The 19,261-nt window shown below is 39.0% G+C and overlaps 1 protein-coding gene across 1 annotated transcript in view; it reads left to right on the forward strand.

Annotated features, from left to right (window-relative positions):
* The first annotated feature begins 12,624 nt into the window (after nucleotides 1-12,624).
* The window catches only part of LOC126334595 (probable aconitate hydratase, mitochondrial), an 89,014-nt gene continuing 82,377 nt past the window's right edge, over nucleotides 12,625-19,261 (forward strand). The window contains exons 1-4 of the mRNA XM_049996987.1: nucleotides 12,625-13,065; nucleotides 17,029-17,189; nucleotides 17,444-17,669; nucleotides 18,371-18,496. Of these exons, the coding sequence (XP_049852944.1) occupies nucleotides 13,033-13,065; nucleotides 17,029-17,189; nucleotides 17,444-17,669; nucleotides 18,371-18,496 (546 nt within the window). The 5' untranslated portion in view covers nucleotides 12,625-13,032. The remainder of the gene's footprint in view (nucleotides 13,066-17,028; nucleotides 17,190-17,443; nucleotides 17,670-18,370; nucleotides 18,497-19,261) is intronic.

A 19,261-nucleotide genomic window follows, 5' to 3' on the forward strand; every position in this document is an offset into this window, starting at 1 on the left:
ATTACTAAATAAGATGTTTTGGAAACATAATAAATGTTAAATATTACTTACCAAAGTGTTTCTCGTCTCTCTTGTCTCAACTACATGTTTTAAGAACCGGTCTGCAGCTTCAAACCAAGCAAGGCTGGGTTTATAGATACCGTCTGTAGACGCACAACTCTTAAGTGATTTCAGTACTTTTTTATGTTCATTCATGTAAGCATTTCGAATGCTTCGAATTTTTAATTTTGTTGTAGCTACATCAATTCCAGGTACATATTCACGCATACTGTTTACTATTTCAATTACTGCAGCATCTCTCATAGTTCTGTCGTTGTATGATTCGCTTTTGTGGCTCCAAAGGCATTCTCGTTCTTGATACACCTCCAAGAATCTCATAATTGTCTCTGTTGACCACTTTTTCGATATATTAATAACAAACGCACAAACAAAAGCACTATCTGCGAACGAATATGCACTAGCAAGGTCTGAATCCAGCCGCGAGGTAGCAATGGAATGACGTTATTCGATTGTGGAGAAGGCAAAATGGCGCAACAAAGTAGAACCAAGTTCAACTTTTTGTGGCGTGACAAAAGTTGCGCTTCTTAAATGGCACCACCGAAAACTAGGAGTTCACACATGCAGCTACAAAGTAACTGCGTTCGCCATTAACAGTGGCGATACTTTTGTTGCCTGTGTGAACCCGGCTTTACGTCTGCTATCATTCTTTCAAGAGCTTTTAATGGAAGTGTGTGACTCGTCCTCCTATATTTAAATAAAAGTAGACTGGAGGTCGAAGATGTTGTCACTCTCCAATTTAATAAACTAAAATTTAGCACTCAGGAAAGATATAAAAAGGAGTAGGGGCCACAAAGAGCTTAGGTCGCTAGTGAGAACAGATTATTACAGTATATAATTAATCGGGCAGGTAGGTTAGAAAATTTAAAAAGGGAAATGGATAGGTTAAAGTTAGATATAGTGGGAATTAGTGAAGTTCGGTGGCAGGAGGAACAAGACTTCTGGTCAGGTGACTACAGGGTTATAAACACAAAATCAAATAGGGGTAATGCAGGAGTAGGTTTAATAATGAGTAGGAAAATAGGAATGTGTGTAAGCTACTACAAACAGCATAGTGAACGCATTATTGTGGCCAAAATAGACACGAAGCCCACACCTACTACAGTAGTACAAGTTTATATGCCAACTAGCTCTGCAGATGATGAAGAAATTGAAGAAATGTACGATGAAATAAAAGAAATTATTCAGATAGTGAAGGGAGACGAAAATTTAATAGTAATGGGTGACTGGAATTCGAGTGTAGGAAAAGGGAGAGAAGGAAACATAGTAGGTGAATATGGATTGGGGCTAAGAACTGAAAGAGGAAGCCGCCTAGTAGAATTTTGCACAGAGCACAACTTAATCATAGCTAACACTTGGTTTAAGAATCATGAAAGAAGGTTGTATACGTGGAAGAACCCTGGAGATACTAAAAGGTATCAGATAGATTATATAATGGTAAGACAGAGATTTAGGAACCAGGTTTTAAGTTGTAAGACATTTCCAGGGGCAGATGTGGACTCTGACCACAATCTATTGGTTATGACCTGTAGATTAAAACTGAAGAAACTGCAAAAATGTGAGAAATTAAGGAGATGGGACCTGGATAAACTGAAAGAACCAGAGGTTGTACAGAGTTTCAGAGAGAGCATAAGGGAACAATTGACAGGAATAGGGGAAAGAAATACAGTAGAAGAAGAATGGGTAGCTCTGAGGGATGTAGTAGTGAAGGCAGCAGAGGATAAAGTAGGTACAAAGACAAGGGCTGCTAGAAATCCTTGGGTAACAGAAGAAATATTGAATTTAATTGATGAAAGGAGAAAATATAAAAATGCAGTAAATGAAGCAGGCAAAAAGGAATACAAACGTCTCAAAAATGAGATCGACAGGAAGTGCAAAATGGCTAAACAGGGATGGCTAGAGGACAAATGTAAGGATGTAGAAGCTTATCTCACTAGGGGTAAGATAGATACTGCCTACAGGAAAATTAAAGAGACCTTTGGAGAGAAGAGAACCACGTGTATGAATATCAAGAGCTCAGATGGCAGCCCAGTTCTAAGCAAAGAAGGGAAGGCAGAAAGGTGGAAGGAGTATATAGAAGGGTTATACAAGGGCGATGTACTTGAGGACAATATTATGGAAATAGAAGAGGATGTAGATGAAGACGAAATGGGAGATACGATACTGCGTGAAGAGTTTGACAGAGCACTGAAAGACCTGAGTAGAAACAAGGCCCCCGGAGTAGACAACATTCCATTAGAACTACTGACGGCCTTGGGAGAGCCAGTCATGACAAAACTCTACCAGCTGGTGAGCAAGATGTATGAGACAGGCGAAATACCCTCAGACTTCAAGAAGAATATAATAATTCCAATCCCAAAGAAAGCAGGTGCTGACAGATGTGAAAATTACCGAACTATCAGTTTAATAAGCCACGGCTGCAAAATACTAACGCGAATTCTTTACAGACGAATGGAAAAACTGGTAGATGCAGACCTCGGGGAGGATCAGTTTGGATTCCGTCGAAATGTTGGAACACGTGAGGCAATACTGACCTTACGACTTATCTTAGAAGAAAGATTAAGAAAAGGCAAACCTACGTTTCTAGCATTTGTAGACTTAGAGAAAGCTTTTGACAATGTTGACTGGAATACTCTTTTTCAAATTCTAAAGGTGGCAGGGGTAAAATAAAGGGAGCGAAAGGCTATTTATAATTTGTACAGAAACCAGATGGCAGTAATAAGAGTCGAGGGGCATGAAAGGGAAGCAGTGGTTGGGAAAGGAGTGAGACAGGGTTGTAGCCTCTCCCTGATGTTATTCAATCTGTATATTGAGCAAGCAGTAAAGGAAACAAAAGAAAAATTTGGAGTAGGTATTAAAATTCATGGAGACGAAATAAAAACTTTGAGGTTCGCCGATGACATTGTAATTCTGTCAGAGACGGCAAAGGACTTAGAAGAGCAGTTGAACGGAATGGACAGTGTCTTGAAAGGAGGATATAAGATGAACATTAACAAAAGCAAAACGAGGATAATGGAATGTAGTCAAATTAAATCGGGTGATGCTGAGGGAATTAGATTAGGAAATGAGACACTTAAAGTAGTAAAGGAGTTTTGCTATTTAGGAAGTAAAATAACTGATGATGGTCGAAGTAGAGAGGATATAAAATGTAGACTGGCAATGGCAAGGAAAGCGTTTCTGAAGAAGAGAAATTTGTTAACATCGAATATAGATTTATGCATCAGGAAGTCGTTTCTGAAAGTATTTGTTTGGAGTGTAGCCATGTATGGAAGTGAAACATGGACGATTACTAGTTTGGACAAGAAGAGAATAGAAGCTTTCGAAATGTGGTGCTACAGAAGAATACTGAAGATAAGGTGGATAGATCACATAACTAATGAGGAGGTATTGAATAGGATTGGGGAGAAGAGAAGTTTGTGGCACAACTTGACTAGAAGAAGGGATCGGTTGGTAGGACATGTTTTGAGGCATCAAGGGATCACAAATTTAGCATTGGAGGGCAGCGTGGAGGGTAAAAATCGTAGAGGGAGACCGAGAGATGAGTACACTAAGCAGATTCAGAAGGATGTAGGTTGCAGTAGGTACTGGGAGATGAAGCAGCTTGCACAGGATAGAGTAGCATGGAGAGCTGCATCAAACCAGTCTCAGGACTGAAGACAACAACAACAACAAATTTCTTACAGAGGTTGTGACTAAAATGGTTTCCTCAAAACATTTGGATTGTTTTGGCAGCAGACACAGAGTTCCGTTTGGTGTGCTAGCGGATGAGGTACAAGCCATTGCAAGTTGTTTATAGTACAACATTGGCAGTCCAGAAGCAAAATACTGTAGGGCGGATGGCTTCAAACTACACACACTGGCTTTGGGCCACGCATTCTAAGCAGCGTGCTCTCAACAGCCACAAATGATAAGAAAGGCAGCCATCACTAACGCATTATCACGTCATGTCGTACAGTTTGCAAAATGTGGCATAAACATGGTAGCGAAACCAGGCATTGATTTTGTATTTTGTTACATGGATGATATTCTAATGTTTTCAGAGTCTCTAGGGCAACACGAGAACCATCTAAGACATCTTTCCCAACACTTAGGCCAATATGGGACTGTCGTAAAAAAGTCAAGTGCTTCTTGGGGAAAACCAATGTAAACTTTCTCGGTTTTAACGTATCAGCTCCTATGTCTGAGAGAGTTAAAAACATTCGCAAAGTGCCGATACAACAGACATACAAAGACCTGTGCCGCTCCCTCAGAAAGCTTAATTATTACAGAGGGCACGTACCGAAAGCAGCAGAACTGCAGGTACCTCTCATGGAGTGATTGAAAGGAAAATATATGGCCTGTTGGAGAAAAGTGAAGTGACGTCAAGAACTACTGATAGCATTTAACTCAGTTAAAGAATATGCAGTTCAGGTAGTGCTCCTTGCACACCCACAGCAGAATGCATTGATGGCATTAATGGTGGACATTAGCCATGCCGTCGATCTGCCTTGTAGCAACTTGTACATGGAGTCTGGCAGCCACTACCATTTTTCTCGCAAATGATATTAGACAAAACAGCAAAATTGGAGCACAATAGACAGAGAATTGTACGCTGTATATGCCGCAATGCAACATTTCCCTGGCTCAGTGGAAGGCAAACACTTCATCATCTAGACCAACAATGCTCCATTTACCAACTTCTTTTCTAAAGTCTCTACACACGGCTCAATGAGTCACTGTAGACAGCCTGAATACATTTCTCAATTCATTACAGATGTAAAACTCATCAGCAGATGTATAAATGTGTTTGCTGGTTTTTTAAATCAAGGTTTTGTTCAAGTGTGAATTTCATCGCATCGGACAGCACAGCAGAACATCAACAGATTGACAATGACCTACATCTCACACTTTGAGTTGCAGTCAAGCCTCAACGTGTCACAGAGACATGTGCCCCCACTGCAAGCTTCATTGTGGTGTGACATATCACAGAACCTTCTGCACATTTTTGTATCCAGAAAATCTGATGCCCAGTTTTTGAGGCCTTCCACAATTTAGCACATCTGGGAGTTAGATCAACTGGCAAGTGGGTAACGAAAAAGATGGTTTGGCTGGGCATTAAGAACGACTGCCGAAAACGGGCTGGAGCATGCTCCAGATGCCAATAGTACAAGATTGTCAGACACATATTGGCGTCCCTTGGCAACATAATCACACCTATGGCGCACTTCATGCATGTTCGTGTAGACGTGGTGAGACGTTTGCCGTGTACGGGACAGTTTAGTTACTTATTAATGGTGGTTGACAGATATACGTGCTTGCCCAAGGCATTTTCAATCACTGATATGGCCACAGAAATGGTGAACAGAACTTTTGTAAATGGCTGGATTGCAGGATTTGGTGTACCCTTGATGATAACAACAGACTGAAGAAGGCAGTTCGAATCGTTACTGTTCCACCAGCTCCTATGACTATGTAGTTGCTCGCATATTGCAATAACCAGTTACCATCCCACTAGCAACTGGATGGTAGAGCACATAGGTGATCATTATCTGCTGTGAAGATCAGTGAACTAGGCGTTACCTCCAGTGCTATTAGGATTACGGAAGGTATTGAGGGAAGATTTAGGTTACACCACAGCTCGCCTGGTGTATGGAGAGTATCTTAGACATCTGGCCAAAATCATCTCTGCCAAACGAAGACATCTGTCTATGGAAGAAGCCACAACCGAAGGACAACTTCTCCAAAGAGGCATTGTACTAAACATACTTCGTCCACAAGAACCTAACATATCTTCGTCCACAAGAACCTACAAAAAAACATGTTTGATTGCACTATGATATGATACAACCACCTTTAAGACCTCCTTGCACATGACCTTGTAAAGTCATCCACCATGGAGTAAACACGTTCAACATAGCGTGGGATGATTGAGAAGAAACAGTCTCTATAGAACGACTGAAGTCAGCCCATGTGGAAGAGGATAAAGTGGAGCAGAGGCCATAGGCTACAACTCCTACTCCATTTGGCTCTAAGTTCAGCCCGTCTCTATCATTGCAAATGACGAGGACTTTGAATGACATGGCGAAAGACTCGCTGGCGCCCAGCAACCTCCAACTTCTGCCACTGCTACCAACAGTGCTAACAAGAGCGGGCAGAGCAGTAAAACACCAATTTCCCGTCATCTCCGGTGCTCCATGGTCAAAACAAGGCAAGGGATCTAATGTAGTGGCCTCAGGATCGACTGATCAGTCACGTACAAAGAAAAGGCATATTGTGTGGGACATTTTTCCGATATTGTGCTCTCTGTACTTGCTTGTTTATCACGAGCTTTTGCTTGTTGTGACGAGTTTTAGAATGGTGTAAAGTAAAACAAAATATGCACGTGTATTCAGAGATCATGTCTACTTAATCAGAGTAATGTCTGTTTGCTTCGTGAACGCAAAAATTCTATACATTTATTATAAGACGGTTTTACCTTTGCTCCCTATTTTGACGTATTGATATCACTGTTACTTTCTTATCTTATTTCAGGTGTTGGAAATGACAAATGCAGTTGCTTCCATTGTACTCTGTTTGCGCAATTCTATGGCAAAAAATTTTCAGTAAATAGATTCAAATTCTGGTTTTACGATGGTATTGCATCCCACAGATCTTTAAAATTATCGTATACCTTGTCCAGTGCAGATAAATTCGACCATTTAATATTCTACCAGACAACATTTTCTTGTTATGTTTACAAGTCTATTTAGTTTGTTTGTGTCTTAATTTTTGTGTTTCTTGGACTTGAATATGGGAGCTTTACTCCGAGAACACGTTTCGTTGCGAAATAAACCTGGGCACATGTCCAGTACGAACATACACATACATATACATTTCAGATTCGAAAAATGGAAAATGTCGCTTTGAAACAATAATAGTACAAGACAAATGACTTGGTTTTATTTTGCCTTTGGCACGCAACAAACTTCCCTAACAATCGTAACCTCAGCTTCACTTTCACATTTTCCTCATAATATATGACAAAAGGTACACCAACCTCTTTAACCTTTTCAAATGTTTCTTCTTTTTAAGAGATTGCCGATCCACTGCTGTATATTTAACAGAATGTGTGTGTTTCACGGCGTGGAACATTTTTCCAGTCATTTATTTCTTGTTAGCACAAGTTGCAGCAAGATCAATTAAAATTTTTCAAATGTTTCAATATGAGTGTTTTAGAAAAATGTCGATCACTATTAATGAAGCAGCAAAATGTAGCAATACGTTTATAGCTCTCTGGCGTGTCTGTTTAACACTCGTATTCATTTTCGATCATTTTGAAAAAAAAAAAAAAGACGCACTGCACAAAGCACATGCCTCTCAATAACGTTATAACGTTCTCATATCACACAATTACAATAAAGTTAGTGACTAACTGCGAGTTCAGGTGCATAACGTTTCTGATTGACACTAGTTTCTCTTAAACACTTGCCGGACACTACCTCCCTGAATATTTTATGAGCTCTAAAACCATGATACGGTACTGTTTTAAAGGTCTATGCTTTTCTATATTGAGGAAGACTTGAAATACGACGAGTCCCATTGTACATTCTGGAGGTCAACATGAATTTAGGCTTGTAGTGGCGGATGCTATACCCAAGACGTGCGCCGTAATATAGCTGACCTCTCGATCTCTCATTCATAAAATTTTCCGCTGTAGTGATGCTGCTAGAGACGCTCAGAGCCACAAATGCTACATTCACACACTCCCTATACCGAACGACATAGCATTGCTTTAAACAGGCTGGCTGTTTATTCAGGAGGGTTTAATCTTCACCCAGCCACCCTGATTTCGGTTTTCTGTAGTAAATTACTTCAGGCACAGTTGACTACCTGTTGCATTCCTTTTCAGACTAGATCTATCATTATGTAAATGCCTGTGTGCACGAATTACGTTATTTTTTTGTTCGTAAATAGTATCCATCATAAAGTTATGTGAGGTCACACCTTCAGGAAAATCCATAGTTTCATGTTCTGATATGCAAACTGTACAACATGGTATCTCTCAAGGATCAGTTTTAGGCCCAATCCTATTCCTCCTGTTCATTAATGTCGTCCTCTTCACCTACTGAATTGCAATACCTTCCTTTTTGCTGATGACACCAATATTCTGATGTCTGACTCAGACGATTGCATTGAAGCTGCAGTTAACCAATGTACAGCTCTGCTAGATACATGGCTTACAGCTAATAGGCTACTTCTTAATGCAAAAAAGGCCTAACATTTCATACAGTCCAGAACAGAGACCCCACTGTCCCAACTATGCAAATAGGTGGAAATAGTATTGAAATGGAAAATGTAACTAAGTTTCTTGAAATATCTATCTCTGACACTCTAAGCTGGAAAAGGCACATTGAAGGCTTAGCTACCAGGCTAAGTAAAGTATGTATTATGCTTCTGTCAATCAGGGAAGTGCCGACTATAAATATACTAACATAAGTGTGCCATGCTCTTTTTCATTCAGTCCTAACATATGGCCTCATATCGTGGGAGCACAGTTCTGAGTCCAATAAAATATTTGAACTCCAAAAGAAAGCTGTCAGGATAATCTTATTAAAAAAGCAGAGAGACACGTGTAAACAACTATTCCAGAAGATAGGTATTCTTCCACTTCATGCCAGTACATATTTGAGATAATAAGTGTTACTAAGCTAAATATTGGCAGCCTGAAGCAGAATCAGGACTATCACCAGCACGACACTAGAGGGAAATACTTGTTGACACAGTTTCCCCATTCCACCAACTTATATGCTGATAGTGTAAAATCCATAGGGATTAAACTTTACAATCATCTACCACTAAACATAAAAACATCAATAATCCAGTGCTTTTTAAAAGAAGGCTTAAATCTATATTATTAAAGTGCTCCTTTTATACATTATATGAATATTCTGAATGTGATTTTTGTATGTAATATATTTGCACAATTATCTTTCTGTAATATAATTTATCTTCAAAATTTAATTTTCAATAAGGCTTTACTGACTGTTAAAAATTGATCTAATTGTATGTACTTAGTATATATGTAGTAAATCTTAACTATTGTATGAGTTACGTAATGCTTATCTGAACTTAATTTGATTTTAAATGTATCCACAATTTTTAATTTTAACTAGGCCTTTTTGACCTTAATTTTGAACAACTTATGTTTATACTAATGCTCTATCTTGTAATCTATAATTATCAAACAGTTGTGTAAGTCTAGATGTATTTAATTAAGTGTTACATATTTTTAAATTTTTACATCCTTCAATGACTTGTGCCATATCATGCAGTACTCTCTGTACACAAAATGATTCTGTGGATCAATAAATAATGAATTAATGAATGGATGAATGAATGCAGATGAATAAAACTCCAACTGCTATTACTCCTGCTGGTCTATTTTCGTAAAAAGTATTTTAGTGTGTTTCAAAAATGGCCTCAATTAGTTAACAATTTATGTAAATTCCTAGCATGATGATGGATTATCAGGAATTGTCAGTTATTATTAACCTCTTTCATTTTCAACACTATTTTGGATGGGTCTGATGATAAAACTGTTTTATGTGTAAACAAACCGATCACAGTTACCTACCCATGCAGACGTACTGCATACAAGAATCGCTTGTGATTCACCAGATACCATGGGATTTTCATGCAATCTACAACTGATCATTGCGATTTGCTCATTTGATTTGTCCACACGTGTAATCACAGGCACAGATCACTGCGATCTGTCGATCTTTTGAGTGTCTGGTATCTGTATATTGACAATAGACGTTGGTTTTTTTATTTTGTCAAACACCTATTTTATTTAGTGGGTTTCATCGGTATGTTGCAGTCGATATATCAACCAAATTATTGGTTGTTTTCTTCGTTTTATTCCAAACATGAAATTCTATTTGCCTCGTAGCTAATTGTTGGCTGATATAAACCAAAGAAACAATTAGTCTTTAAATATAACACTTATTAGAATATACACAAATATAGCCTTGGGGTCTCATGGACCCCAATGTATTTCTTCTACAACAGTTTTTTGAAATTTTTGTAAATATTTTATTTACATATTCCTCATGTACATTTAATCATGCTGAAACAATTTTTGGTTGCAAAACTTGTGTTATCGAATTTCAGTAACAATTTTCAAAAGATTTTACATTCTTATTTACTAAAACGCATTTATTTTCAAAAAAATAAATAAAATTTGAAATTTTAAAAACTGGATTGAATCTACTGATATTTTCAGAAAGTACACAAAAAGTAGAATAATTCAGTGCTTTTGGAGAAGTGAAAGCATTTAAAGATTTTCTTATAATACCACACCAAAAAGATACTTTTTACTACGAAAATTACCCAAATCCTCTTACATCATATTTATAGGCTCTTATAAAATAGGTATAATTTGAAAACTAATTAAATCTGTTACCAGGACTTTTATTTACACACTATAAACTACATTTATTTTGCATAATGTTAAATAAATGTTAGATAACTGAATTCTAACAAAATTAATTAACCATTAAGTGTAAAATGTAAGAAAAATTTATTATTTGCCTTGAAGTTGTCTATGTCCTTTTTCTACACTGTACAATCTCTGCAAACCATTGCATGATGTTTCTCACACATAGCAGATCGACATGATGAACAGAGGAGTTTTGTTTTCTAATCTCTTGCTCAAGGGCAGGAGCAGCAGCATTGTTTTCTAGGTGGCTCGACGTCATTTGCAACTTGACCTTCTGCTGGAATCTGCAGTATTTCTCGAATAGCAAGTTTGATTACTCTCTGAATCGTTGGAATTTCCAGACGTCATAGAGCCATGGTTTTATCAAGTTCTTTGCCAAGATATGCAAATACTTTCCTCAGCTGAGTTTAGGATTTTTTGCATTCAAAAGGTACAAACCATAGAGTTGATGCCACATTGATCCAACATCCCGAAGAAGAATCTTACCAGCCAATGTTTCGTTCTCCAGCTGACACTGTAACCATGCACAATTTGTCAAAAATATCAGTCCCTCCTTTTGTTGAGTTATAGATAAGAACTATTTCGGGCTTCTTGGTCTCCGCATCTACATTCGCGCTGTGGTGCATTGTCGAGAGAAAAATAACATTTTTCTCTTTTAGGCTATAGGAAACTAAGGTTTTCTTATGGTCGACAGCGAATAACGATTCTCCTGCAGGTTTAGATTGCAAAAACTTTGCAGGTATCTCAGTTTTGTTAGCCCTTATTGTTCCAACCATTGTTAGTTTGTGGTCGGCTAGCATTTTGTTGAATAATGGGATGGATGTGAACCAGTTGTTTGTCGTAATATTATGATTTGTCCCATATATATTGGCTCAGATAGCTTCCTCACATAATACGTGGATATAGGTTCACTGTTCAGGGTTTTTATTTTTCCAATGTAAGGAATTGCATTTAACATGTAACTGGTCTTACAATCATTTGGCATAACTATTTTCAAAACATACCTGCCTGGTTTTGATTTCATGTATTCCCTGAATCCACATTGGCCACGAAAGCCTAGAAGTTGTTCATCAGTGGTGCAGTGGTGTAATGGTGTGTAATAAGCATGACAATATTCCACAAAAGTGTCCCACAAATATCGTATCGCAGCCAAACGATCATCTCTTATTCTCTCTTGCCTAGTGGCTTTGTCATCAAAGTGCAAGCAAGTACTTATAAAGGGAAATCTAGGTATGGACATAGTAGCTCTGTAAATAGAAAATCCTAACTCAGTTGACCAAAGTTCTTCTAAATTCCTTTTTGAATCTTTGTGCACACCAGCCAAGTACAAAAGCCCAATGTACGCAATCATTTCGTTTTTACATGTATTCCACTGATACGACTGCCTTACTATGTTGCATGCTTGACTGTCTATTTCTTCATTAATTCGCACAGTTATCTCTTCTAGCATCACATCATCGATTAGAAGCTTCCAAGCATTTTCAGGTGTTCCTACCTCTTTGGCAGCTCCCTTAGGACCAGGTAAATGAGTTACCAGGTTTCTATCTGCAGCTCTTCTGCAGTGTACTGGCTCTTTGGTGGACCAAATATATGGCGTCGTTTTGTTCCTCCCCCAAATTAGGTGTCTATTTCGCTGGTGTTCCTCATTTTCACTGCTATCATCTTCTTCACCATCTTCATTTTCTATTTCACGAGACTCACCACTATTCAGCGCATCATTAGGTTGATTAGCAACCAGTTCATCATCTAAATCCTCATCTTCAAGAACATCAGGATCAGAATCAGTATCATCACCAAATAGGCTTTCTGTCTTCTTCCTCACTTGCTTCTAACAAATCTAGAATTAAGTCTGGCCTATCACGTAAATTTTCTGCCATTTTGTTAGTACAAACTGATGAAACTCAAATGTAAACAAAAACTTACAACTCAATAAACGCACGCGTTAATATAACACTAGGGTCCAGTAGACTCCACAGCAGGTTGTCTGCTCTGCAGGCAGCCAGGAGCAGACTGACAGCTAGCGGGCGATAGTGCAAAATCAGCACATGGATGCCAACAGAATTTACATAGTAGTGAAATATCCCTACCTTCTTTTTTCAAAGAGAAATAACTTGGAAAGGGTAGGGTCCGATGGACCCCAGGGTAATATTTAAAGGTTAATATGGATTTCTGTAGAGACGGAATAGCTGTCAGCAGATTTCATTGTGCGATTTGCTAGTGAATTAAGTTATGACAGCGCGTAGCAATAAAAAACAAAAGTAAATGCTCTACGGTAAGCCTCTTAGAGATTTACTTGTAGTTCGAAAGAATATGGATGAATGACATTTTGCTAGACTGTTGATAAAGTGTCGTAACAGAAGCAGTGTCGCAATGTAGCACTTGATAAAATTTCGTTCAATCGGCGTCCTATCGTAACATGCCCCAGAGATTAAGTTCCCCGGTATTTAAGGCTGAACGCAGAGGTGAAGTGCTATCAGATACAGTTGCAGATATTCCTGCCGGCGTCTGCTACTGCTATGATGTACTGCGTTCGGGCTCTTCACAGCCAGGTAAAAATACCTGATTGGTTTTGATGTATTATGATTTGTTAGAAAATGTGAAGTACTATACTGTATAGTGATCAGTTGTGAAACTACATCGAGGCATGTAAATCCTACGTACTGGAAACAACTAGCTAAGGTAATAACGGTGTTATGACTTAAAAGACAGCATAAGCCGACTTTGCAGCTTTGAATAGCAGATCAGAGTAAAATCGTTGGTGTAACAACTCGCATTGGAATCGCTTTAGTATTTCGGATATGGAATAAAAAAGTGATATTACTTGAACTTAATCTCTAGCTTACAATTGGGAATGATAAATGACAGCCCGCGATTTTGGATCACGGCCAGTTCACTGACACGTCTACCGGTGTGTTTTCTACCAAGGCGAGTGCGTACCGTAACACGCCAGATCTGTTGCAATATTTTTAAGTAGATGCGTAGGAATTGTGCGGTGTTCCATCTATCGTATTTCACAATTCATCTTCACAATATGCCAAACCGACGCCATGAATTAAATTGACGATTATCATTTTTTTTAATCAAAGAGAATTTAGCGTTTCAGTGGTCATAAGATATGTTTTACTATGTGGCGTCTGGAGGAAGTGTGATCCTACAAGTAATATAACATCAAGAACTGATACTGTAGTTCACTGTGTGAAACTTTGAAACATACCATACTGTGTACATATGAGCATTAAAATACTCTACCGTACAACACAATATTACCTTCATCAATGAGACATTCTGGTCCATGTCACATTAGTCCACGTAAGTGTCATATCGTTTACCCCCCCCTCCCTTCCCCATCATTTGTTGCCTTTCCTTTGGCTCTTGTTAACACCTGAAAAGTAAATCTTTGGTGTCCCTCTTGCATTGGCTCTTGAAGTTGCCACTTGTCAATTGGACCTTAAACTAGCCCTTGGGGGGGGGGGGGGGGGCTGCCATGTTTTGGTTGCATACTGAAAACTGCATTTGTTGTAGCCCTACTGTAATAGCTAGCATATTTTGCAATAAGTAATATAAATTTCTATTTAATTATGCTTTTCAAAAGGTAGATCATAGACCAGCCATGGGGGGGGAGGGTTGTGTTTTGATTACATTGTATCTGCAATGATGTAAAATTGACATTTTAGCGGCATATTACAGTGCAGACCACAGTGCTGGCGGCTGGGGTGGCCGAGCGGTTCTAGACGCTACAATCTGGAACCGCGCGACTGCTACGGTCACAGGTTCGAATCCTGCCTCGTGCATGGATGTGTGTGATGCCCTTAGATTAGTTAGGTTTAAGTAGTTCTAAGTTCTAGGGGTCTGATGTCCTCATAAGTTAAGTCCCATAGTGCTCAGAGCCATTTGAACCATTTTTTGAACCACAGTGCTGTCAAATTCTGTGAACAGTAAAATTGTCCTTGTAATCATATAGAAATTAGAATGTTGCATATCAATCTTGAACATTTATTTCATGCTCAAGGTTCAGCCCCTTGCTTGTCTTACAATTTGTTCAAAGTTAAGTGTGTATTTGTTGAGTCTCAAAGTTGCAACAATAGTTGATAATGATGTGATATCCAGCCTCTAATAGGACAGTGCCTAGTAAAGCCTGGGTAAAAGTTTCGTAGTGGACCCCTCCATTGTGTTTTTCATGGATTATGTATGTGATGTGCATCAGAATCCACATTATCTAATATATATTTTTTGAATTTACCTTGTGGTTTGTTTTTATGACAAGAAGTGTGTTAAGTATGGCAAAGTGCACTTAAATATTGTGTCAACATAAAAATTACACTACACTACAGGTTGATCTGTTACCACAACCTTCATTTTACATTCACATTTGTTTGCTTCACCAACACTCAACCAAATTATCGCCCCCTCAGGGGTCACGACACTTTGCTGTTTATGCATGTGGCGAGTGCACTATTGCAGAACCTACTTCCTGCAATTGCTCATATCTGACTATCCTTCCTTTTCTGACTATCTGTTGTGAAGATAGCCTTTCCTGTTCGACCTGGTTATTTACTAGGTTCTGCCTTTTTTTTACATCACCAACTGGCTGAAGTAATTTTTGGACCCCTTCTGGGTTTCACGATTTTCAGTTTTTTTTTCCGTTGTGTGGATGGATTTGTGAAGAATATCTTAAATAGCACCTACTGTGTGAAGTGTTCACGGCACCTGCCAAGAGCAGACGGAGAAGAATCAGAAGTTGTCAGGGTGAGATTTTTAAAATCTACAGGGTGTTACAAAAAGGTATGGCCAAACTGTCAGGAAACATTCCTCACACACAAATAAAGAAAAGATGTTATGTGGACATTTATCTGGAAACGCTTAAATTCCATGTTAGAGTTCATTTTAGTTTCGTCAGTATGTACTGTACTTCCTCGATTCACCGCCAGTTGGCCCAATTGAAGGAAGGTAATGTTGACTTCGGTGCTTGTGTTGACATGCGACTCATTGCTCTACAGTACTAGCATGAAGCACATCAGTACGTAGCATCAACAGGTTAGTGTTCATCACGAACGTGGTTTTGCAGTCAGTGCAATGTTTACAAATGCGGAGTTGGCAGATGCCCATTTGATGTACGGATTAGCACGGGGCAATAGCTGTGGTGCGGTACATTTGTATCGAGACAGATTTCCAGAACGAAGGTGTCCCGACAGGAAGATGTTCGAAGTAATTGATTGGCGTCTTAGGGAGCATGGAACATTCCAGTCTATGACTCGCGACTGGGGAAGACCTAGAACGACGAGGATACCTGCAATGGACGAGGCAATTCCTCGTGCAGTTGACGAAAACCCTAATGTCAGCGTAAGAGAAGTTGCTGTACAAGGTAACGTTGACCACGTCACTGTATGGTGAGTGCTACGGGAGAATCAGTTGTCTCCGTAACATGTACAGCATGTGCAGGCACTATTAGCAGCTGATTGGCCTCCACGGGTACACTTCTGCAAATGGTTCATCCAACAGTGTGTCGATCCTCATTTCAATGCAAATGTTCTGTTGCTGTGTGTTTCCATTCCATGATTAATGTGATTTGAAGAGAAGTAATAAAATGAGCTCTAACATGGAAAGTAAGCGTTTCTGGACACATGTCCACATAACATATTTTCTTTCTTTATGTGTGAAGAATGTTTCCTGAAAGTTTGGCCATACCTTTTTGTAACACCTTGTATAAACTTCAAAGTGGACACAATAGCCAATCTAATATGTAGTTGTCATGTATCCTTCGGTTGGGCCCCACTGATAACATGGGAGCTGAGCCGAGGGAGACCACTTATCTGCTCTAACCAACATATTGATTCAATCCACATACTTTTACTTGTGCATAATTCATTGTTCAGGTCTAGCTTTAGTATTGCCTTCAGTGTCTTGCTTTTACCGGTCCTGTGCACTTTCCTCTTCATGGCATATTCATAGTAGACATCACTACCTCCAGATGAATGACCACTTGATAGAGGGATTGATGACCTCTCCATTTAGCCCCTTACCCACTTTCACCAATCAACCAACCAAATTATTACATTTCAACCTGACCTAGACCTTAGGCTACACTACAGATCCGTTGCCACAACCAGGAATTCAAGAGGGGAAAAGGAGGGGGGGGGGGGGGGGGGTTTGCAGTGCCACACTAGAGCATAAATGTTTTTACTGGTGTTCACAGATCAAGGTGATATTGCATTTCAAATGTTTCCTACAAGCTCATTTTGTGTCTTTCACATCAAAGTTTGCAGCTATGTCACTCCTGCTAATGCTTTAATTTCAAAATGCCCGTTACTTGATGCCATTAGTTATTTACTAGTGAAAAGTTTGTGATAAACAAGTCTGATTACTATAATTATTGTAGTTGCAAGTAGTTTCCATCTTGAGTTTGGATGTTGTTTGCACAATATTTTGTATTTGTGTGTGTGCTATGAAATAACTTTTTCTGTGTAACATGAACAGTTAGTGTTTGTTAGCAATTGCTACTTTTGGTTACTTAGGGAACACCATGGCTGATTGCTGCACAAGAAATTCAACGGCGATGCTTTCATGTTTCACCGCTTGCTGCCGCAGCTCGGAAAGTCGCCATGAGCAGGTTCGACAAAGACAGTTACTTGCCCTACGAGAAACTTGAAAAGAACCTGGGTATAGTTAAGAAGAGGTAGGTATCTACCTGGATTGTTTGGCTTTTGTTAATGTTTGGTGAAAATACAAAGCCTACCTTTTTTGCTTGAAATTTCCAATGTTGTACACACTTAACGTGAAATACATTTATGTTCATGACACATCTGTAGTTTAAATTGCAGTTGCTTAGAAATGTTGCATTAAGGTTGAGTGCATGGAGGTTGTATTCTGTTTAGGTGCTTAAGTTGGTAAAATAATGAATAATATGATTATACTTCCGTTTCGTAATAGACTGGCTCGTCCTCTGACATTGGCTGAAAAGGTTCTTTATTCTCATTTGGATGAACCAGAGAAGCAGGATATTGAACGTGGCACAAGTTACCTCAGATTGAGACCAGACCGTGTTGCAATGCAAGATGTAACTGCGCAGATGGCAATGCTGCAGTTTATCTCATCAGGTCTGCCAAGGGTTGCTGTCCCTTCAACAATACACTGTGATCATCTTATTGAGGCTCAGGTATGTATCTGTTCTGTGAAGACTATTTGACAGTACAGAATAAACTGAAAATATGCTGACAAATAGTGTAACAGTTGCATCATAATTGTTTAGGGTGGATATCTTAAAAACCACTCGGACATTAGTTATTCGATTTTAATATGGGCCACTGAATGTGATGATGCGTGGTTTTGAGGTATCACTTTGCCTGGAGTTCAAGAAGTAACGAGGATGTCAACCCTTTGCAAAGTTGATCATATCTCTGTGGAAGTCCCATATGCAAGACATGGACAATGCACTCACCCAACACATCATACTCCAGTCCTGTCACATGCTTATTTGATCCATCTGAGACTGGGCCACCAAAGAAAGCAGTCGTATCATATATCAGCTCTGCTGCAATTCCTGCGCAGCATTTTATGCGCAACCTCTTTCCCCCAGTCTCCTTTTTCATGTGTTTTGCCTTCCACTCCTAATCTCTTCCTGAACGTCATTTTGCGCTGTGCTTGTCAGAGTGAGCTGACTGGTGCCACATTGCTTTCACATGTGTCTCAGGTATCAGCCACCATTCCACAGTGCGATCTGTGTGTCACCTCATTAACGGAACTTTTAAATTCAGAAAATATATTTTTTAACTTGTCATGTTATAATTTGAGAGCCATTAGAAAGGTTCCTCTTTCACATTGATTATGAATGAGTAATTAAGACTGTATGATGTTTAGGTTGGTGGTGAAAAAGATCTTGCAAGAGCCAAAAATCTCAACCAAGAAGTGTATGACTTCCTGAGTTCAGCTTGTGCCAAGTATGGAATTGGTTTCTGGAAACCTGGTTCTGGGATCATTCATCAGGTTGGTTTGCTCTTTTAGCACTTACTGTTTTTTCTTTTTGTGTTGGTTTGTGATGATATTTAAGTTGTCACATATGCCTGAGAAATGCACAGCTTTTAATATTGAATTATCTTTGCATGTAGTGATGCAGTGAATAGAGATTCAATATCAAAAGTACTGAACACAGGAGAGGTTATTTTGCCATTCAGGTTGAGGAGGGTGGACGCTGGAAATGTTATGATGTTCATATAGTAGTAATTTTTGTGATAAATTGAAGTAGACTTGTAATGTAAGTTCTGAAAAAAAAGTGTAGCACTTGAATATGTTTTTGTTATCTTATTATTTGAAGGTCATTGTTTAGTCACTGTTTAATTTATATGAGGTCTGTTCAAAAAATAACACGGAACTTTGTCGACAAAATCTTTTGACACTTACCCTATATTTATTGTGCTTGGTATTTTTTGAAGTACTCTCCTTTGCGATTGATACACCTTTCAGTGGCATTTCAACGTCCAAAAGCAGTCTTGGTATGCCCCTCACTGGATCGTGTGAAGCTCTGTGTGCGAATTTTGTTTGACATGTGTCATTGCAAATCTTTGTCCTTTCAATGGGGCCAGTCCTGGGGAATATGGAGGATAAGGCAGCACAGTGATATTGGTTTTTCTGCAGTAGTCATGCAACCACAGGAATGAAAGTGCGACTGTATTATTGTGATGTAAGAGCCATGAATTGTCTCGCCACGTTTCGGGTCATTTTCTTCTCACATTTTCGTGGAAATGTAACCCC

The sequence above is a fragment of the Schistocerca gregaria genome, chromosome 2 (genome assembly GCF_023897955.1).
Source record: "Schistocerca gregaria isolate iqSchGreg1 chromosome 2, iqSchGreg1.2, whole genome shotgun sequence".
Classification (NCBI taxonomy): Eukaryota; Metazoa; Arthropoda; class Insecta; order Orthoptera; family Acrididae; genus Schistocerca; species Schistocerca gregaria.